The sequence below is a fragment of the Alosa alosa genome, chromosome 8 (genome assembly GCF_017589495.1).
Source record: "Alosa alosa isolate M-15738 ecotype Scorff River chromosome 8, AALO_Geno_1.1, whole genome shotgun sequence".
Lineage (NCBI taxonomy): Eukaryota > Metazoa > Chordata > Actinopteri > Clupeiformes > Clupeidae > Alosa > Alosa alosa.
In genome coordinates, this window is record NC_063196.1 from 34,937,195 (window position 1) to 34,960,736 (window position 23,542).

General features: G+C 41.8%; 1 protein-coding gene across 3 annotated transcripts in view; it reads right to left on the minus strand.

The window, feature by feature from the left end:
• Window positions 1–2,005: 2,005 nt before the first annotated feature.
• LOC125298960 overlaps window positions 2,006–23,542 on the minus strand; it is a 36,851-nt gene continuing 15,314 nt past the window's right edge. For all 3 annotated transcript variants that reach the window (XM_048249948.1, XM_048249949.1, XM_048249950.1), the window contains exons 3-4: window positions 9,919–10,317; window positions 2,006–6,362 (exon numbers count right to left, since the gene is read on the minus strand). In XM_048249948.1, coding sequence (XP_048105905.1) covers window positions 2,460–6,362; window positions 9,919–10,317 — 4,302 coding nt within the window. In that variant the 3' untranslated portion in view covers window positions 2,006–2,459. The remainder of the gene's footprint in view (window positions 6,363–9,918; window positions 10,318–23,542) is intronic.

The following is a 23,542-nucleotide window of genomic DNA, read 5'->3' on the forward strand; positions in this document are numbered from 1 at the left end:
GTTTGGTTTCGATACGTGAAAGCATTGCTGAAATATGAGCCCACTTCCTGTGATTATAGCGGCCTCGTAGTGGTCAAAGGTCATCAAATTTATTGAGCCTCCTCCTAATTGAGCCGTGTTTGGTTTTGATACGTGAAAGCCTTGCTGAAATATCGCACACAAAAAGGAAACACCTTGTCAGTATAAGTGCGAGGGCTCAATGGGTTCCAGATCTGCAAGAGGACTTGACTTGACTGAGATATTCTCTCTCTCTCTCTGTAGATTGAATTCCATGAACTGGGGTTTAGAGATAGAGAAGGTCTAAATGAGAGTTCTCCTCTATTTGCACCTATTGACTCTTGGATTCATGGTATTTTTCTTATATAATTGTGACCTTACTCATAAAGAGATTCTCAAACTCATTTGCAGAAGTTGGTCTTTCTCTAAGGGTTGTAAGGAGGTCGACAGGTCCTAGTCACAGACTTCTGTCTGGGCTTTAAAGGAGAAGTGAGTGATCCTTTGAAAGTTAGAAGTTAGAACAACAAGAGTCCAGTCCAAGTAGATTTATATCCCTAAACAGGTTTCCATATCCTTGTGTGCATAAAGTGCTATCAGGCCTAAGCAGGCCCCTGTTTGATGTCAGCGTCTAGTTGTGTTATTTGACTGCCCCGGAGAGTTTCCTTATTTTTGCTGAGCTGAGTTTACGACTCCTACATGTATGTGTGTCAGTGCCTTGTGCAATACGTTTTTGCCCATTGACAGTGTCTTAGAAAGTCAGCCCTCAAATGGACAACTAACCCTTGAAGTGTGGTCACCTTTATAAACCAAAGTTTCTGTTACAAGGTGTTCGATTTTCTCAGCAACACAGGGGAAGCAAAAAACACAAAAAGGAACTCTGAACTGTCTTTTAACAAACCTCTAACCAAAGGTTAGGGTTTTGACTTTATTAAGTACAAGAAAAATAAAAGAAATACAAAATGCATTAAGGCCTCAACAGCTTGATCAAAAGAAAAATGAAAAAGAAGAACAAAGGGGCTGTTCTCTTTTTATACCCTTTTGAGCAGGCTGAACATGCCCAAGTTTGGTCTTATTCTGAGGGAATGGTTCTGCTTTTTTCTTTTTTCTTGCCAGTTGACTTTTTGTTGATCTCTGACTGTCTTACAGTCTCTTGCTGCTAGTACATTATGTTCTCACATTATGTTCTAAACATATCTCAGTTAGTATACTACATGTTAAATCTAACTTAAAATATTTTCTATTTAAGCAAACACACTTTAAGTTTTGTATTAAGCAAAATCACACAGGTTATACAAACAAATTCATGTTTTAAGAAAACACACACTAAGTCTAAGTAGAATCACACAGGTTATAAAAACATATTCATGTTTTAAGAGAACACACTCTAAGTCTAAGTAGAATCACACAGGTTATAAAAACACATTCACATTTTAAGAAAACACACACTAATTCTAAGCAGAATCACACAGGTTATAAAAGCATATTCGTGTTTTAAGAAAACACACTCTAATTCTAATCTAAGTTGCTTCACACGTGTAATCTATTATTGCAGCATTCGCACATTTTTATTTGTTTTAGAGCAAGCAGGAAATAAGAAATTACATGACTAAAAATCTTTTTTTTTTTTTTTTAAGTATATTTTTTGGCCTTTTTATTACATTACATTACATTTGGCTGACGCTTTTTAGCCAAAGCGACTAACAACATAGTAAACAGTTCAAGTTTTAGAGCAGTTCTCAACAATTTTAGGACAATTTAAAAACATTAGAGTACAGTAAGAATAAGTGCATCAATGAGTGCTGTTTTTAACAGTTACTTGTCAGTTTGAGACGACTGGTGAGTGCTAGGATCAGTAAGACTTGTTGTAAGTGTTGCTATGAGAGGAGATGTTCTCTAAAGAGCTGGGTCTTCAGGAGTTTTCTGAAAATGGAGAAGGATGTCTCTGCCTTTAATTGACAGGATAGTAGAGAATGACAGGAAGTGAGTGGGAGAGAGAGTCGAGGTGGGATCCGGAAAGGACCATGGGGCGGGAATCGATCCTGGGTCGCCGGCGTACGGTGCAAGTGCCCCAGCCAGTTGCGCCATGGCTGGGGCTGACTAAAAATCTTTTAATAGTAAATCATGACTTTCTACGTTTTCGTTTTTCAAATAGCATCTTTCAGATCCTATTACAGCTTTTTATGATATTTTGTTCATATGTTGATATGTTGTTCAAGATCATGGCATGCTCTAAATAATGAAATCATATAATATTTCAGATCCAATTTGTTTTTTAAACTGTCTCCTAAACATCCTTTATGACAAACAATAAAATATCAAAAGGCTGAAACTTCCCCACAATGCCTTGACATGTGATTCTTTGATTCAAAAATATTTGTGTAATTATTGTAATTGACATTTGAAATAACTATCATATCACTCATGTTGTCCACAAACTCTTTCTGATTTCTGAATGAGAACGTTTAAGGCATGTATTTCCTGGCTTTCATTCGGGGTATGATCTGCATGTCTCTGACATCATTATGCTGAAGCAGCCAACACAAGTAGCGCTCTGTGCCCATGCCCCACCCACTGGTGCGCAAGGGGAGGACCTGTCGCATGTTAATGTACCATTTGTATGATTCTTCGGGAACAGCGTGATGCCTCAAGGCCTCTTGCACTGTCTCTGGGTTAGAGTGGCGCTCTCCCAGGCCTAAAGTCTCACCCAGTCCCAGCAGGAGATCGGCAGCCTTGGCTTTAGATCGGTCTGAGCCTTCTACATATGCCTGATAGAATGGCAGTCCAAGGTGATCCATTTCTGTCAGCCAAACGACACCACCGCATTTCTCAATCAAGACCCGCTCACCTTTCCGAGTGAGCTTTCTGCCAAACTGAGGCTGGCCCTCTTGAACCCACTCCAGACAGTCTGGGGACGGCATCATAGGGATGGCTTGTTCCATGGTGACCCTTGGGAGGGGTTTCCCCCCTTCAAGCTTTTTCAGCAGGTCCTGTGCATGGGACAGAGTACCAGCTGTGCTCAGGAGGATCTGAGAGTGTTTCTTCAGCATTTGTTGCGTTATATGAGCCACAAAGCTCTCGGCCACAGATATGGCGGCATCCATATCACCCAGAAGTTCACATTCAATGTGGTAGAACTGGTTCAGATGTGTGGCATCAGGATCTTCTCCCCAGAAACTGGGTGAGACATAGTAGGCTCCGGGTAGACCTTCCTGGAACCGCAGGTAATATTCAAGGGCAAACTGCATGGAGTCAGCCAAGAAGACATCTTGTCCCAGCATGTTGACAACCACAGGCTCTGAGTCGGACCCAAGACCCATTGGGGATGAGATCGTGTCAGTGGTGACAGGAGTTAAAGCATACGCATAATGACAGATGTTATGAAAATACTCTACAGTGCTGTGAAAGAGGGTGCTCTGGATCTGGAAGAGATTTCTGTACCATTGGTTGGTTATCGCTAATGTGGCATGGCTTTGAGGATCCTCCCATGACCTTGGGGCTTTGCTCTGTGTGATCTGAGTGTGGACCTTTTTAAGTTCTTCTGGTGATGCGGGTGGGCCATTGGCCGAGGTGACAAACCCTGGGTAGGTTTGGGAAAACTGTGGTGGCACAGCAGTGACCTCTGGACAGGATGAAGCCAGTAAGGGAATCAACTTTAAATGGGCATAATCAATTTCAAAGCCCTCAAAAATGAGAGCCACTCTCTGGGCACTCATACCTTCCTGCAAGAGCTGTGCAACTTTTTGGACGGCAAGGATGAGGGCTGTGTAGTCTTCTTCTTCTAGGCGGAAGATGTCACTGGGGAGCGGTTTGCGTGGCACCACAATTGTGAATCCAGGTGTGTTGGGGAAGGGAGTTAGAAAGGCTACATGACCGTCGTCCTCCCACACTCGCCAGTGTTTCTCTTCACCACGCACAATTCGCGAGAAAAGATTGTTATGTAATTGATCTCCCAGGAAGTCATAGCAGGATGGAGCATTAGGTGTTGGAAGCTTAGCTCGTATCTTGGCTTGGATGCTATCAAGGTAAGCATCTTCACAACGTGGGCCATTCTTAGAGGTGCAGTAGCCTGGATTATTATGGTTAAACTCTTCTTCTCTAGCAAGGTGTGGTCTCCAGCTAGGTTCCAGGCCATGCAGAGGCAGTACTTTAATCTGGACAGGCTGGTCTTCCTGGGGATGCACTACAAGGGCACAACGGTGAACGCCAAGTCGTTCACAAAGGAGATTTGAGACTTTTCGGGCCCCGAGTAGCATCATCTTGAAGTCATGAACAGTAAGCTGGAAAATGCTACAAGGACCACTGAAAGATTTGCGGGTTAGTACAGTGGCCCCAGGAGTCCATGGGTCAGGTTGTAAGTAAGCAACAAGTTCATCAGTCTCCCAGATTGTGTTGGAGAAGGTGATTGCTGGTTTGAAGACTTCTGCACGAATTGTGTTGTTGACCATTGATGCGACAAACATGACAGCTGCATTTGTCTCGATCACAGCTTGGCCTTTGTGATCCACTGCAATGATTCCAGCCTGGCAACCTTTCAGGTTCTCAGAAATCACCTCCTGACAGGCCTGTTGGAGTGTGTAGCCTTTGTGACTGTACAGACTAGCAACTCTTTGAGCAACGGTTTGCCTGAGGAAAACGTCACCATCACCTGAACATGTCACTGCCACTTTCTCATCAGCGTATACTCCTGCACCCATCACAGCAGTGTCGCCCACTCTGCCTTTCCATTTGCCCACAAGCCCACCAGTTGAGGTTGCAGCTGCCAGTTTACCCCACCTATCCAGAGCAACTGCACCAACAGTTTGTGGATGATTGTTTTTGGTGGACTGGATACTGTTGAGCTTGGCATCAAAATCTCTACGTCGCACATCGGTGTCAAAGTACTCAGCTTCCACTGGCTTGTCTTTTTCTGGTAATCCCTGTAGAAACTCTTCAGCCCCATCCCCAACCAGGAAAGAGTGCACACTTTTCTCCATGACTTGTCTGGCTGCCTTCACTGGATTTTTCACAGTACGCAAGCAGGCCACTGATCCTGAGTTGCTGCCATTACCATCCACTATGGAAGCCTCTAGCTCATGTTGGCCATCTTTGTTGTAGATGGCACCTTTGCCTGCATTGAAGAGAAAGCAGTCCTCCAGAGCTACCACACTCCTCTGCACTGCGTCTAAGCTGCTCCCTCCATTTCTCAGTACTTGTGCCCCAAGGCTTAGGGCAGTTTCCAGGGCAAACTCAAGGACATCCACCTCCGCCTTTTGGTTCCATGACACATCTTCACCAGCTCCACCATGAATCACCAATGTGAAATCCGGTTTCATCTCTGAGGATTGTGGTGGTTTGCTGCACACATTAGGACCTTTGTGGATTTTAGCTTCAGTGTTTTCATTGATTCTGAACTTATCTTTCCCCTGCAGAAAACACTCAAGTGCCCCCATCTGCTCAGCAATGGCATATCTAAGTGCCAGGAGCATAATTAGCTTCAGTGTTTCTTGCAGGTTTGTATGAAGTTTGTCCAATATACTTGCAAAGCTACCTTTTCCATTCAGGACGATACGAATCCGGTCTTTTCTTCCAAGGTAGGTGACTGCAAGCTGGTCACGAGCATACACATTTCCAACTGCACATTCTATGCCTTCCATCAGGTCTATTCCTGTGAGGTACACAGACGGACATCCAAAAGGATCCAGAAACTTTTTCAAGGGATTGTTTGGGGACAGGGAATGACGCAAGACTGCCAAATGAGGCCCCACACCTTGTCCACTTTTTGTGGCTTTAATTAGATTTTTGTGCTCCAAAAGTGCTAAATGGAACAAGCCTATGAGTTCCTTGGTGTACCGAGGATTCCCATCTGGACCAATGCAAGTAGTAAGTGTGCTAATTAACTGGCGAGATCTGGACGTAAGGGAGTATGTGGGATCACAGCGACCATGTTTGAAATGGCGCATGTGTGTGGGAGTGACAATGATGTGTTCTGCAGCTGATTCCCCAAGTGTTTGTCTCAAGGCTAGCTGCAGGGAAAAGTTGACGAAAGCATCATAAACCCCTCGTTGGCTCCTCAGGATGGTAAAAATATCGGGATAAGACGACATTTCAAAAGTGAGAATACGGTGGGTTTCTGGAGTAGATATTTCAGCAGGTGGACTTGGCATGACTATACCTTCCAATTGAAATGTTAAGGGTTTGGGTTTTGTCAAGCTAGTGTCAAGAGCTACAGATTTATTCTCTGTCTGGGCATGGATGAAGTTTCTATTCTGTGACTCTGACAGATAAAGGACACTTTCAGACACAAGCGCTGCCACCATTCCATCCACAGCACTGTGTTCAAACACCAAGCCTGCTGTTCTGTCTTTGAACACCACCATGTTAACCACCTGTAAAGAAGACAATAGTTTTTTACCCTAAAATCATCTGATTATCATTGTGTGCCTATGATACAAGCTACAATTTGATTCAATATCACATACAGTATCATTGAAGGAATATGCTGTGATTACTCATCTAAACAGAATCCAAAGTTGAGGATTCTAATCAATGAGCAAATCAACAAGGCATCCTCCATATAACAAGATAATTGCTTTATTTTAAGCCACACCAAAGTCATTTCTGCTCTGATTTGTCCTCTCTCTCAGCGTGTCTCATTTCAGGGGCTACAAGGTTCTAAGGCCAGATTTGTAGACCGGTTGCGTCATAGTAACGCGACTAGTGCTGTCCCATTTCGTGGGCTCCTTCGAATTCGGCCGACAAACCCACCCTTCTTTTTCCCCAAAACGGAGTGCGTATGGTGTATGCTTCGCGGCCTACCTTGTCCCCCAAGATACGATATGTTTATGATGTTTCATTCAAGACATGGCAGAGCCTACACATGTAAACATTTAATAAACGGTAACATTCAAATTAAATTATCAGGTTTCAATGTGAACTATGGTTAAGCTATGTAGCCGATTTCCGTATCAAACCTAAATTTAGAGCCACTTCCTAAATAAATCTGTTCAAACATTTCACATTGAAATGACTTACCAACAAGTCATATTAACATGCTCAGATATGATCACTGGTCAGTAGGCCTAGTCTATTACTATATTTTCCACGTCTAGGCTACTAGAACATTGTTAAACAACACATTGAAAGAAACGTAATATTACACCAGTTGATGGCATTTTGCATTAAGGCTGTAATTAGTTCAAGGGAGAATTACATCCACCAAAGGTTTATTAAAACGTTTTTGACATCTAGCCTATGGATGGATAATAACAAATTAATTTTGATAAATTATTAATTTGTCCATTAGCAAAGCAGCAAATACAATTTCATCAGTTCAAATGAACTAATGTTTAAATAAACCGCAGCCTGACACACATGATGCCGCTGTAGATCACAGCATAGTTTCCGCGTGGTGTAGTCTGATCACTAACATTGTAAACGACGTGCATTAATGAAATAGCCTACTATGTCGATCTATTTTATGTAGCAAATGCATGTGGCCATCACTTTGTATAATGAAAGGGAGGGATCTAGGCCTACAACAACACAGCACAGCAAGAGACGAGTGAGTGGCTGGTAGATTTTGGAATGGTAGGTGGAAAAAAATATTTTATTTCCATCCCTGATACATACGTATACTCATAGACACATTCATATTTGTAAGTCTCAGTCTGTCCATTTCTTTCCACAAAACTCGCCAGAAGTCATCATTTAAGGGGTTATTTTTCATTTTTTTCTACTGGGGGGGCATGCCCCCGGACCCCCCTAGAATTGCTGAGCTACTACCTTTTTCAGGTGGGCAGGGGGGCCCTTTTCATGTCTGTGCCCAGGGGCCCAGTGGCTCATAATTCCATGCCTCGGGGTAAAAACACTGGTCTTGTTTTCAAGTGCAATCAATAAATTAATTGTACATTTTGAAGAAACGTTTTTTTTTTTACATCAGAGTTTTCGCTAGAAAAAAATGGTGCCGGTTAAAGTGACTGGCAGAGGTTTCGTTTTCCGGACATTTTGATGATATGCCAGTCAAATATCCTATTATCGCTTCTTAGTTAGTCAAGTTGAGGAAAACTGGAGACAGGCTATGTAGCTTAAAGAATGACATAATCAGGCTGAATAGAATGCAACATGTTCATTAGCCTAACTTACGTAAACATGCCTAACAAGATCTAGACAGTATCTATGTTTTCATTAACAGCAAGAGTCCGCTTCGTTCATTGTTTTAAAAAGGCTACAGTACGTTGTTTGTTGCTGCTACCCACGTTATCTCCAGTGGTTCCACTGTTAAACTTGCACAGATGCGCAAACACAAGAATGAGCGCTCACACCACTAAGGCTATAATTTATTTGATAACAATAAATTAAGAAATGTTTCCTATTCTGGCAAATGTTTAGTTTCTTTTTCTTTCGGTCCGCGGTTCAATGATACCGTTTAATTATCCGCGGACCAGCAATCTCCTCGTCGAGGAGGCCCTAACCCTGCAGAAAGCATAGGTCTACTGCATGCTTTGGGTACAGAACACATGTTGCATGTCCAGTGTACACGGAGAATGACAGTGTCTTGGAGAGGCCGCAACCCCGCAACTCCACTTCCGACGTCATGATTCCGACAGATATGCCCGACACTTCTGCTTTTTATCTGGTGGTGGTGGAGTTGACCGGACATCTGAGGCTTCAGGCGTTACCAATTTATCATCATCCATCGCGTCTGGCCTCTGAAAAAACTTTTAAGGCTAGTCTGCCTGGGCCTGGCCATGTTTGAACTGCCTCACTCATTTGTTCGTTGTTTAACATGGACGTTTTAAGTGTGCACTTCCTTTTTGAAATGTTTCCCATTTGAAATGCAGCATAGGCTATGCGTGTTGTTTAATAGCTTTCAAACGGTAGAGCCTGTACATTTAAAAACATAGCCAGAGGACGGATTGCTTAGGCTTACATTTTAAGGCTTATTCTCAAATTCAGATTGTGTTAGGGGGACGGGATTATTAGCCAATTTCAATCGGACAATTTCACCGGAGAGATTTAATTTTGTCAGACATTTCATTTTTTTTCCGGCCAATGTCCGGTAATTACCGGACAACGGAAACCCTGTTTTACATAAACCAGGGATTATACATAGCAAAAGTTTAGTGAAAAATGTAATGCACGCGCACTATGACTTCACAAAATCTCACTCCAGCCAAACACCCAAAGTTGGCATCCCTGTAAATGGATGCTCATCAGCTGAACCGCAAAGATATTTGTCAACGCAGTTGGAAAAACATATCGGGCTACAAGCCAGTAATGCGACATTGTGATTGCTTGTTAGCTGGTGGGTGAACAAATTATTTTTAAAAAAATTGGACATGGACGAGGCAGGCGAAGGCTATGGGCATGTATCCTCCTATCACATTTTTGACTATTCTTATAATAAAATAGGCTAATATTGACAGATGTCGCAATTCATTCTTTGATAATGTTTCCTCTGCACTGTAGCCTGATTGTTATTCTTAGGATAAGCGTCTGCTAAATGAATCAATGTAAACATGCGTCAATCCTTTGAGTTTGGAGGGACTTGCATAATTGCAGATCTTTTTCATAATTCGAATGGATCGATGATTGCTCTCAGTTAGCCTAGTTCATATTATTGTAGCATTGTATATATATATATATATATATACATACATTAAATGTAACATGTTGATCTGAAAGGATGCTTTTCACGAACATGAGTTTGAAAGATGAGTAGGCTTAACTTGGGCTCATGATGCAACAGAGCGTTCTTTTGCGCTAGACCGTCTGTTTTCAAAAAACGTTGGTCCAGCCAGGTCCGGTCTATGCGGTCACAGAAGACCAGTGCTAGGTAGCACGAATGCTCTGAAGCATCTGGCCCCTGAAATGAGACACGCTCTCTGTTTCTCTCTGTCTATTTCTGTTACATGCTTTCTTAAAAGAGAATCGTTTACCAACCTTGTCATAATACCTCAAGCAGTTCCAACCTCTGTCCCCAAGTCGGATAGCATTGAGGGTGCTTTCCACGTCAGGTGGTGCTGGTCCATCTTCCAGGGAGACAGCCAGGACGGCACTCTCCATGATGTTCAGGGATGCCGCGGTGGGCCCCCCGCTCTTCAGGATCTTTTCCCTCAAGCCATGCCAGTCTCTACGGGGCAGCGAGGAGAGGGCACAGATGGCCGAGGCATCCTGCTCCGTGCCAGCAGCAGGCAGGTTACTGATGTGCTCTATTTGATCGTATATGTCCCCCAGAGACAAGGCGATGAAAGGACCCTCTGCACTGGGCCTGTGCAGGATCTGTATGGGAAACGCTCCGGCTCGGCTGGTGAGGATGGCATGAACACTGTCTGGGTAGAGCTGGAATGGAAAAGACAAGCTCAATTCTGAATTATTGTTTATACCCTTAGTGCTAAAAGTAGCTAAAAGTTGTACATCAGGACAGGAAAACAACCCTTAAATCTGCTGTAAGCAAGATTTGAGCCCGACAGCCAATCAAATTATTCCCCACTCTCTGAGCTTCTGAAGTAATGTGTTGATTGACTGGAATAGTGCATGGCTTGATCTGAGCCACTTTGTTTCACAAGAGCCAGGACTGTGTGTACACATCACACACAGTTCAGAGGATCATTAGGAGCAACGGAAAGTTTATTAGATTTATTGGTAACACAAGTTATATGTTATATATGATAGTACACCCAAAAACAGCCCCCCAAAATTAAGGTTCTTTAGCACTATTACTCAATCTGAGCTTGGTAAAATTATAACTCAAACCGGCTCCTCAACATGTGTTTTGGATCCAATCCCTACTAGATTCCTCAAAAATTTATATGATAGCTTAGCTCCCTTTATTCTCAAGGTAATAAATACCTCATTAGAAACAGGTATATTTCCAACTGCTTTTAAAAACGCTGTTGTGAAACCTTTACTTAAAAAGTTGAATCTTGACCATACCAATCTGAGCAACTACAGGCCTATACCAAATCTACCGTTCCTGAGCAAAGTACTTGAAAAAGTCGTTTGTAATCAGTTAAATACCTTCCTCAACGAAAACAGTATCCTTGAAAAATTCCAATCAAGTTTTAGATCAAATCACAGCACAGAAACGGCTCTTGTAAAAATAGTCTCAGACTGGCTACTGACTCAGTCTCAATCCTTATCCTTCTGGATTTGAGTGCGGCATTTGAAACCATTAATCATAACATCCTAATTCACCGCCTTGCGAAGTGGGTGGGTCTCTCTGATAATGCTCTAAACTGGTTTCAAACCTACATTACTGGCAGAGATTTTTATATCAGTCTAGGAGATCACGTGTCTGAAAAACATGACTTGCCTTTTGGTGTGGCCCAGGGAAGCTGCCTTGGTCCATTTTCCCTATAGATGCTTCCGTTGGGAAACGTCATAAGTCAGCATAATGTAAACTTCCACAGCTACGCAGATGATACCGAATTGTATATTTCTGTGGAGCCAACTAACCCAGATGGCCTTTGCTCCCTCACTGCATGCCTAACCTCCATTAATCAGTGGATGAGCAAACATTTTTTGAAACTAAATGATGACAAAACAGAGGTACTTTTAGTTGGACCAAAACTAAAGCGAGACATTGTTCTTAGTAATATGGGGAACTTGGCACACCAGGTCAAAGCAAAAGTAACAAGCCTCAGTGTCATCTTAGATGTTTTGAAGTTCTAAGAGATGTTATGAAGTTTTAAGCCCCATATCAGTAAAGTTACTCAGACAGCCTATTTCCACCTGAGAAACATTGCCAAAATGCGGCCCTTCACGCCTTTATCACTAGCAGGTTAGACTACTGCAATGCACTTTTCACTGGTCTTCCCAAAAAGCCTCTAAAGAAATTGGCACTCATACAGAACTCTGCGGCTAGACTTTTAACTAAGACCAAGAAGAGAGATCACATCACCCCTGTGTTGGCTGAACTGCACTGGCTCCCTATTTCCTATAGAATTGATTTTAAGGTTATGTTAATTACTTACAAAGCTCTCAATGGCATACCACCTTCATATATCTCTGAGCTTTTAATATCTTATCAACCACAAAGGAAACTTAGATCATCCAATTCTAATCTTTTAATCGTACCCAAAGTGCTTCACAAAGTGTAGAAGCTGCTTTTATCCATTATGCCCCCAAACTATGGAACACCCTGCCTCTGTACATCAAGCAGGCGAGTTCAGTAAATATTTTTAAAAAAGATCTGAAAACATACCTGTACAGGAAAGCTTTTAGTTAACTCATCTTATCCTGCAGCCAGCCAGAAGCAGATGGGCTCCCCGTATTAAGTCAGGTTCTGCACAAGGTTTCTTCCTGGAATATGGGAGTTTTTCCTTGCCACAGTTGCCATATGGCGTGCTTGTGGGGGGTAAGAGGGTTAAGGCTGCCAGTCTTATGACATGTTATTTTCTATATTTTTGATATGTTGCTGAGTGGATCATAAACGGCCCCAGCAATGAAGAAAAGTGATTGATAATGACTGACAAATGTAAAGCACTTTGAGCTGCATTCTGTGTATGAAAGGTGCTATATACAAATAAAGCTTATTATTATTATTATTATTATTATTATTATTAGGGCCCGAGCACCGAAGGGCGCAAGGCCCTATTGTTTTTGTAAGGATTATTATTATTATTGAGTATAATTATTGTTATTCTACTTTTTGCTTTCCTGTTTTGAGGTGGTTAACATGGTGAAAAACTCTTGAAATTTGGCACACACGTCCAGGTGTCACGCGATCGCAGTTAGGTACAAGAGCTTGACCCGGCGCGGGCCCAGGACTTCGCTAAGCCCCCCTTAGGTGACTGATCCGTGGTTGGCAAATATTTTGAGGTGGTTAACATAATCAAAAGTCTTGAAATTTGGCACACACATCAGGTGTCACACAAAGCAGCTAGGTAAAAAGCTTGGCCCCGGTATGGCCCATAGGGCTAAGCGCCCCCTTACGCCCCTTAGATGACTGATCCCGTGGTGGGCATATACTTTCAGCTACAAACACCAAATTTGGTAGGTGTGTGTATCTCCCCAAGATGAACAACTTTCATATGTACAATGCATTAGCCACGCATGTGATGAAATATGTCATGAATCATGATGCCAAAAGAGGTGCTTCCCATGGGTGAAAACGCATGAAATTTGGCACACACATCAAGTGATACAGTGAATAGACAGGGATAAAAGCTTGGCACCGGGCATTGCCCAGGAACTCCATAGCGCCCCCTTATGTCACTGTGACTTGTGGTTGGCATATAGTTTTAGATACACACACCAAATTTGGTGGGTGTATGTAACTTCCAAAAACAAACAACTTTTGTATTAACATTAGCCACGCCCACAGGAAGTGAGGTAATTGAGATTTTGTGCGTTGTGGACATGATCAATTTTAACGTACTCCTCCTAGACGGTTGATCCGATTCATGTCAAAGTTGGTATACATGACGCCGAGATGTTCCTGATTATAAATTGTGAAGCTTTTTTTTATATGTTGTAATTTGACGAAATGGCGAAATTATTCATTTTAATACCCTTCCACATAAACAATAAATGTGTCATAATTCACCATGCATGGCTTGTAATGTTTTAAATTTTACAGGTCATTGAAGACCATGTTAATGATAATATTCACATGCCCATAATGCATGTTTAGCATAGCGCCACCAACTGGCAACAGAAAGAATGGCAATTATGCTGATTTCACATGATCAATTTGAACATACTCCTCCTAGACGGTTTGTCAGATTCATGTGAAATTTGGCATTATGAAACATTATGCCAAGATATCACTGATGTTAAATTGCGAAGGGATTTTTGATATGTTATATATTTGATATGATTTTAATATCTCAGCACATAAACAGGAAATGTGTCATAAATCACAGTGCATTGATTGAATGGTCTGAAACTTCTCAGGATAATAGATATCATGATTATGATGATATCCAGACACCCAATGGGCCTGTCTGACATAGCGCCACCACCTGGCCAAGCAGGAAATGTGCCAGAAATGGACAATGCCTTAAGTGATTGATCTGAAACTTTATAATATCAGACATCATTATTGTGATGATATTCACATGCGTAATTCACAGGCCTAGCATAGCGCCACCATCTGGCCAAGCAGAAAATGTGCCAGAAATGCTCTATGCTTTGAATAAATGGTCTGAAACCTCTCAGGTTAATAGATATTATGATTCTGATGATATCCAGACACCCAATGGGCCTGCCTGGCATAGCGCCACCACCTGGTCAACCAGGAAATGTGCTAGAAATGGACAATGCCTTAAGTGATTGATCTGAAAGTGTACAAACATTTTGGATATCATTATTGTGATGATATTCACATGTGTAATTTCAATGCCTAACATAGCGCCACCATCTGGCCAACCAAAAAGTGTATCAGAAATGTTCTTTGCTTAAAATGAATGGTCTGAAATTTCTCAGGTTAATATATATTATGATTATGATGACACCCAATGGGCCTGCCTTGCATTACGCCCCCACCTGGCAGAAAATAAAATACAAAAGCAAATAGCCCACGCATCAAATATGTACATTTCACAAACGCACCACGTCGGTGCTTTGTTGGATTCCGACATGTCACGGGTTGCGGCCCGCAGGTGCTCGGGCCCGCCATTGCCGCTTGTGGCTATATTATTTTAATTAAATTCGGGCGGGTGGCGGTTGAACCAATCAAATGAGCCTAGTTGCTTATGCATGTTGCTTTGTTCAGGCCTAGGCTACGATCAGAGATGGTGTTGCGGAATTGGTGTATTCCGATGTTTCACTGAGCAACCCCTCTCACGCACGCACACACACACACACACACACACACTAAAGGTAACAAAAAGTGTAAATTAAGTAGCCTATCGTAGCCTACCAGCATTTTTTCCTCTTCAGTGTGCAATAAGAAAGTAGTGTAATGTCGGCGCACAAGACCTTGTTAGCGTTCTCTCACGCAGGGCATGCTGGGATACGGGGGTGAACATTTGGGGGGTTTATGTCGTTATATCTCCTAAGTTATAAGTGTAAAGTTAGCGTCTTTATTGTAACATGTTCCCCTTTTAGTTCTCCCTCGTGTGTGATCTTTTTTGTGTGGGGGGCTGCGTCCTCCCCTGTATGTGTAGTGTGTGTGTGTACTTGACCTGCCCCATGTGTATTGAGTTTTGTGTCTGTGTCTCTGCTCTCGTTCTCAGCTAATACACCTTTTGATTGGACAACTGTGTGTGTCGCTATCAAATTGTTACAGTAGAATAGGCTACAATGCAAGTTGACCGATGATTCATCTCCCATGTCGCGTCTTGTTGCAGAGCCTTGGTAGGCCACTAAGCAAATCTGCAACACATGAGCCCAGCTGCCAGTATTGGAGGAGGCCTAAACATCTCGTAGATGAGACCGACTAGGTTATTTTGTTCCGATATTATATATAAAACACATAGTCATTGTAGCCTACCATTCAGGGAATAGGCATTTAAAAGAGAGACAGATTATGGAGTGATATGACTCAGAAATGACATCGGGCAATGGCAGTGCGAGATGTTCAGAACGTAAGAGTTAAAACTTCTACAAGCTCAATAACATCCACAGCGGAAAAAAAAGGTAAGAAAAATAGTCGGAAAACTTAGATGTGTAAGGCAAGCAAGCAAGTTTGGCGGTTGTTACTAAAAATGTGAACATGCACGTTGCACTGTTGTGCGGTGGACTTTCGGAATGAATAGAGTCGCGTTTCTTTAATATCGAGGCGCCATAGTTTTCCGATCGGCCTGCTGGTATAAAATGAATTGTGATGTCTGTCTAAAAAAGACGCGCTCTCTTCCCATGCAGTCAAAATGAATGGGAGTCTTCAGAACAGGCTTGTCATAGTGTCACCCTGACATGACAGTGCGTAAAGTAGCCTATAATGTGAATGACTTGTTATTTTATTAAGGATTTCTTTCTTTTTGCAATAAAGTACAATAGGCATTTATTAGTAGGCTAAATAGCAGCATGTTGAAATTATGTGCCAAATTGCGTTTTTTATTACAATGATAAAATTGTAGACTACAGGCCGATGTGCGTTTTATTTGGAGACTGTTTTGCGAGACAGAGAATGAGTTTGCTGCCGATATTCTGGGGATAGGCTACAACATAGCCAATGAAGGACTTTAGCCTTTTAATATATTTGCTGCATTGGATCAGTCTTTCTAGAACAGGCAAGAGCTTTCTAGCCTCACGTCAGCAGCGCCGCATCACCCATAGCCTACATTAAAACAACCAGCGGGCGGGTGCGGGTTGAAAATTGGTCAAACATTTTTGGTGCGGATGGATGATAAGTTTTGCTATGCAGTTACGGTTGAAATAATAGCCCATCCGCGCATCTCTAACACCTACATGACTTTTAGCACTTTTACATCCCTCTCCCTATGCTACAGACCTTTTATTTATTTTCTTATTTCATCACACGTCAAAACACACACATACACACACATATCTGACTTTCACCAACTTTTGCAAATCTCCATAGAACTTTTTATTTATTATTTTTGATTTCTCCTCCATCTATCTACCCATGTGCTTGATTGCCTAGCCTTTCTGCCCCACCCCACCCCCATCTCCCCAACACACACAAAAAACACACACACTTACATCATCACCTCACATACATACAGCACACTGCTTGCTACAGTAAGCCTCCTCTACTTGCTGCACACTGCCCCCCCCCCCCCTACATACACAGCACATTGTCTTTAGGATCTTCTCCAACACACATCCTCTACATACTTACAGCACACTGTCCCCACCTACCCACACACACACACACACACACACACAGTCACTGCTCCACTCCCCTCCCGCCCACACACACATCTTCATCACTCACATATATCATACATACAGTAATCTGCTGCTTGCAATAGTAAGTCCCTTCACCATACTTGCAGTACACTGCCCCCCCCCCCTCCCCTACATACACAGCACATTATTTCATCAGGAAGCTTCTCCAACACACATCCCCAACATACTTACAGCACACTGCCCCCCCCCCCCAAATACACAGCACATGTCTCATGAGGAAGCTTCTCCAACACACATATTGCACCCCATTAATGCACAAATAGGCTGACACCAGACATAATTTCACTGCATTTCTTACTTCCAGTAACTACAGTATATGCATGTGACAATAAACTCCCTTGTATCCTTGTACCTTCTTTGTACCAAGAAGAACCTGGGGCTTCATGTACAAAGCTTGTGTACGCACAAAAATGCTGCGTACGCCACCTCTCACGCATACATTCGGATGTACAAAAACTGACTTGAACGTGAGAATGTGCGGTCCTCCATGCCAACTTCATGTCTGGTGCACGCACATTTCCAATGGTTGGTGACACTTACAGGCATGGTGACACTTACAGGCATTACAGCGCAACAACATTTTTTTTTTTTAGTATATTTTTTGGGCTTTTTATGCCTTTAATTATAGGACAGTGGAGAGTGACAGGAAGTGAGTGGGAGAGAGAGTCGGGGTGGGATCCGGAAAGGACCACGGGGTGGGAATCGAACCCGGGTCGCCGGCGTACGATGTAGGTGCCCCAGCCAGTGCAACAACATTAGTTGATCACAAGTCTACACGTTTATTTGCACAGTAGGCTATATTGTAAAATGTGGGTTATAACACTTCGAAGTAGGCCTATGTTTCTATATTAATGGACATGCAACATGCGCAAATATTACATTACATTACATTACTTTTTTTTTTTGACTGACTTATCAAACATTTCAGAATTTGAAGAGCTTTCCACAAAACCTGTGATAAATGGGGTCGGGTTCACAGATTTGCCCATGCCTTGAACATTTGCCGAACGTTTTTATCTCTGATAGTTTATATATTTTTAAAAATACATATGGGACAAGATCATCCATGTGAATAGCTATAGCCTGACTAATAAGCACACATTTAAACTATTTCCCTTAGTGTGATTGACTGCATGGCTACTTTGACTTTCCTCGAGTAAGCATTCGCATTGTTGTCACACTTGTGTGCAAATTATTAGGGACGTGATCCAGAAATAGTAATGCTGTGGCGAGGTTGCCTGGATCAACTTTGTTTATTCCACTTTGGGTACGCAATGTGTGGTCTCTTACTTGGACATGATTGATTTAATGACTTTTTAATTAATGCAGTTATTTTGTATTGGTCCAAATGCCCATCAAACCCCGTTGTGCAAACCCTGTCACCTACTTGCAGATTGACCAATGAACGGTCTACCTACGGTCTATGACCCTAGGAGCCAGCCACTGCCACACTCTGCCACAACTGTTTTTTTTGTTATTAATTACAGATGTAAGATTCTTGCCGTTTTGTTGGATAAGAGCACTTCTACCTCGCATTTGCTGGAAATAAACATTTTCTTAATTTGATTTGTCTTCGGAGGTCTGCGCTCTCGAGTGGACTTCTAGTTAGCATATTAAAATGAGTGTGACTGAGGGAAGAGAGAGGGTGAAGTGTAGTGCTTGTGCATGTGCGCTTATCAGAATTTTTTGTGCTACTTTTCAGGTTTGCACATACGCAATGTATTAGTATGAAAATCACTCATCTATAACGAAAGGTGCATGTAAAGCACAGCTGAAGACACACCGTCACGAGATGTAAGCAGCCCTTAGCAAGCAGTCCCAAAGAACTTCTCTACTGCATAAATATTCTTAGGATTTCGAACATTATTGGGGCAAGGGTTGCTTTTTTCAGGCTACGTTTTTGATTGTAACCCCTTGTCAATCACTGTTTTGCCTGAAACAGTGAAACCACGGTGATGATAGTTTCACTTTGCCTTTGAGTTCAAATAACAGGCGAGTGCAGAATGCATGTAGTGACAAACAGGTTTAAGTAAAGCTAGGTTTAGTGGAATCCCTGTGTTCTATACACTGATTGGCAAAATACCGATGCGCTGTTTGAAGTTGCGCTGCTTGCTGTTAAAGGGAATGACAGATGTCACTCTCATTGGTTGAAAGGATGTTACTCCCAAAACACACCCATGACTGATTAAGAAACAGAACAACTTTTTTGAACAATGCGCCGACGTCTGATAGGAAAACCACCCCGAATGTGGACTGGACACACCCCTAAATGTATTTAAGCTTTTCGCCACTGACCATGCGTTTCTGATTGCCAAGATAGAGCCCTATATTTCAATAATGCCTTTAGGCACATGCTTCAAATTTAGTACTAATGTTTACTGATTTTGGAGGTTAAAGGTTGAAGCAGGCCCATGTTGAGTTTCAGAGAAATTAAACATTGAGATTGAGATGAACATTGTTTGTACCACATGTATTGCACAATATTAACAATGATAAGCAGGATATTAAGTTGGTATAAACAGCTTTCATTCCTTTGGAAATAGAAGCATGTAATGACATCATGCTAGCTAGACATTTTCTGTTTGCAATTAAAAGTGAATTATGAGCCTGAGCCAGTCACCTATAGCTAGGTGAGTGGAATGCTTTTCAATCGGCATATGCTTCATGTAAACAAATTATTGAAGACTTCAAGACTCACCAGTTCCATTACAAAGGCAAAGACAACTCTTCATATTTTTGTCCATTTTTCAAATGAGTGAGTGCAGCCTACAGTATGTCAAAGTGCCCTGGCTCTGCACCATTTAACTGGTCAGCAGTGGAAACCGGATAAATCCGCAATCTCCTCTAACCTCGTCTTTGTTGCTTTCCTTTTATAAGTTTCTTATTTTAAAAAGGAGATATCCATTATCATCAACAACAAGCCAGCTGGAACCTGCCACTCGTTTTCTCACCCTCTCGTGTGCGCTCAGGCGCGCTCTGAATTAAATAGAGTAGCATACGTTCAAGTTAGATCTTAATGGAGAGGACTCGAAAAGATCATCTTTATGTAACTGTTGCTGTTGGTGCATTTTGACATTGTAAACGTTCTCTAACAAGAGTGAAAAGCAGTTTGCAGTAACGCTACTATTTATTGGCTAAATGTTGCATGGCTCCTCTCTCTTGGTGCCCTACGCACAGTGTGTGATGCGTGTGGTCGTAGCAGCAGCACTGTCTGCAGTCATTTAGGCAACTTTTTAACTTAAACGCTTCGCCTACAGGCTCCTCGTGGTTCCTCTCCATCTTCAGCTAACTCCACAGACAGTAAAACAGTCAGCCCCACAAAGGAAATAGGTAAACACTTTTGCGTTAATGTTTTGTAACGCATTATGTATTTCAAAATGAATCGCGGCGATTAACACACTCATTTTGATGGCCCTAAAGACACCTGGACTCGGTTGAGACCAAAAGCCATATTTGGCAAGACCAGTGGCAGAGACCGAGACAAGGCCAAGTCCAAATACTAGCGAGTCCGAGACAAGTCAGAGAACATAGAAAAACTGTCTTGAGTCCGGACTCGAGTACTGCAGCCCTGGTAATAAGCAATATCTATATGATAAATTGATTAAACCATCTTCAGGAAAAGTATAAAAAACTAAGATGGAAGAAGGGAATTTCAAGAGAGAAAAAGCAGCATTATTTGTACTTAATCGCTCATACGTGATATCATCAAACAACACTCCGATACCAATGCAGAAAAATGATAATGACCATGACGGCCTCCCACGAGATCTCATTCCAACAAATCCGGCCCACTACCTAATGTGAGTTTGGCACCCCTGGTCTAAGGTCACTCTCACTTTCCCTTGCTAAAGCGCAAAATGGTTAAGTCCGCCTGCACAGCGATCCAAAATCCGATCCTCTGCACTCTGCTCAAAATCCGATCCTCTGCACTCTGCTCAAAACCCACCAGTTGCACTCCCACCGGAATTGCGTGAATTAATTGCGTAAACTGCTGACTCACGAAATGTATTGTATGTGATTCTATTATGCATTTCGTCCACAGAATGAAAACGTATGTCACTGAATGCATTTAGTAAGTTATTAAGTTATTGCGTGGACGGAAAGCCTTCTGTAACACAATACTTTCGTGGACGAAATTGAAATGGGATTCACAGAATGATGTGTGTAGCTGCATTCCGTATTTTCGTAGACAGAATTACTTTTGACCAAAAAAAAAAGAGTTTATTTCGTCTACGACAGTGAATAGTGCATTCAGCATTATGTCCACGAAAGGAAAAGGCCACCAGTCAATTCCGTCCACGAAATGATGTGCTCTCTTAGTGTTTCGTGGACACAATGCAAACCAATTTGTGCATTTCGTGGACAAAAGGCGTTACGATGTAACATGGTTTCGCAATGAATATATGTATTTCGTCACACAAAAGTCATTCTGTCCACGAAATAAGGCATGTTACATTTGGCGCCCCATAATAAATAGGCCTGCATCCATTGCGAACATATTTTATTATTAGTCTTAAAATGTCCATAACATAAAATCATCGTTGAGCCACAACATCATCAACATACTGTACCATAGTTTGACTTGTAGCCTACTGCGCTGATTTCTAGACTGCTGCACAGTCTTTACGAATGGTCCACACCAACCTTACGAAAGTGTGACTTACAGAAGATATACTTAGCGTACGAACGTGTCGGGAATCGTGCCATAACGTTAAGAGAGAGGTTAAGGAATCGGTTAAGAACTACTTAGCGATAAGAACGTTTTAGGGAACCGGCCCCAGGCTAGTTCTGTGACATAAATTCCCATAGTTACCAAGTTGGGATTCACGTTAACCACACTAATGGAACTAAACTCTCACTAAAATTAGTAAGACTTATCGAAATAAGCCAGGTTTGGCCTTTAGCGAGGTTGATGGAATACCTCCCTGGCTGTATCCAATGCTCAGATTTCGTGTTTTAAAATGTATGCAAATTAGCGCATATTTAATTAGATAATGCCTAATTTTTTATATTTTTTTTGCATCTATTATTCTTTATTCTTCTTTATGATTTTTTTTTTGTTTTAATATGTTTATTGATCAAACCGTAAAAAGGATAATACAGGCTGTATAGGGAATGTTCATGGGTAACAGGTTTGACATTTTCCTTTTTTTTAACAATATACACAAATTCCCATTCCAACCCTCCCCTTCCCTCTCACCCCACACAGATAGTGAACAAGTATCTCCGACCCACCCACTCTCTCATGTCCCTCCCACCCACCCCATCCCTGTGTCCTATCAATCGGAAATTAAAAGGAAATTAAAACTGTATAGGTAATATTAAACAGTGAAAGAAGGATTAAAAATAAGTAGGTAAAATAATATATACAGAATGAATAATAAAATAATAACAAAAATCAAACAAACAAACAAATAAATAAAAGGGGAAGGAGGGGGATGTTGGCTATTGGCTAAGGGCTGATGCTTTGTATAGGAAAGGAAGGGTTCCCAAGTTTTGTGACATTTCTTCAGAGATCTTCTGACAGTGTGTTTGGTTTTTTCAAGGTGTAAAAATGACCATTACCTATCTTTTTCTATTTTCAAAATATTGAAATATGGCATCACTAGCCTATTAAAATGTTTTGTGACCATATGTTTCTGTATACAAATGTTGTTATATCTCCTGTAGATGTTTGTATATAATTGTAATGAAATAGTATTTCTGATGTAATTTTGGTGATTTGGATACACTGTGACCCCAACTGCACCCATATGTCTTGGGGTTATTGGGTGATTGGCAGGCGAGCCTATAAATGGCCGCTGCGCCCTGTGATGCGTCACGTACAAGGAACACTGATGAAGGGCTAGACCCGAAACATTAACCACTTGTTTTTGTGGCCTGTAATTGTTTTTTCGGCTTTTAAAATACACTTTTGGAACTACTCTTGTGCACGCTCCCGTCAACTAGATCGTTAAGGGACTGTTCGTTATTTATAAACGGGGCCACCGGAGGAAAATAGGGGAGGGTCATGTCTTTTTATTCTTTGTTGAGGGGAGGGTCACCTAACTTTTTTTTGTCTAGGAGGGGGGGTCACCCATCTTTTGTATTAATGAAAACAGCAAAAAATCAAAGTGGCTTGTTTGATTGTTGATTTCTGTCGCCATATAACGTTCTCTTTCGTTCCATAGCTCTGTCAACATTGAACAATGAAAATAAGGGAGATTTCGGGTTTCTCCGCATAAAATAGGAGGAAAATGTCAACATTCGTCCCCATTAACGTTGGAAGGGTATGAGCAACAAAGTAGCCTACTTTATTCATGCCTAACAGCCTATATCCATTTGGTCAACTTTATCCAGCCCTAAAAAAGCTAAATTTAACTTTGGTTTACTTGTAGTTTACCGTGTAGCTAACTTTAAACAGTGTGCATGCTTAACATAAAGCATACTTGTGCTTCATTCATCCACACATCATAGCTCCTAACGTTTTGACAAGCATTTCTACCAATTGACCTTGTTCCTGCCCATCTCTAGCTTTGCTGTCTCCATCCTTTCTGTTTTTGTTGTTTGCAAAACAATATATAGCAGGCCCAATTTTTTGGTAACCAGCAACAAGTGCAATTTGTTAATCGCTGTCATTCTCTCTCCTGCCAACAAAAATGTGTTACGTTCCAAGTAGCAGTGCGTAAATTTGCTTCATAAAGTTGAACAAATACATTGGTCATATAAATAGCCAGTTTATGGTCTACACGTAGACATAGCCTAC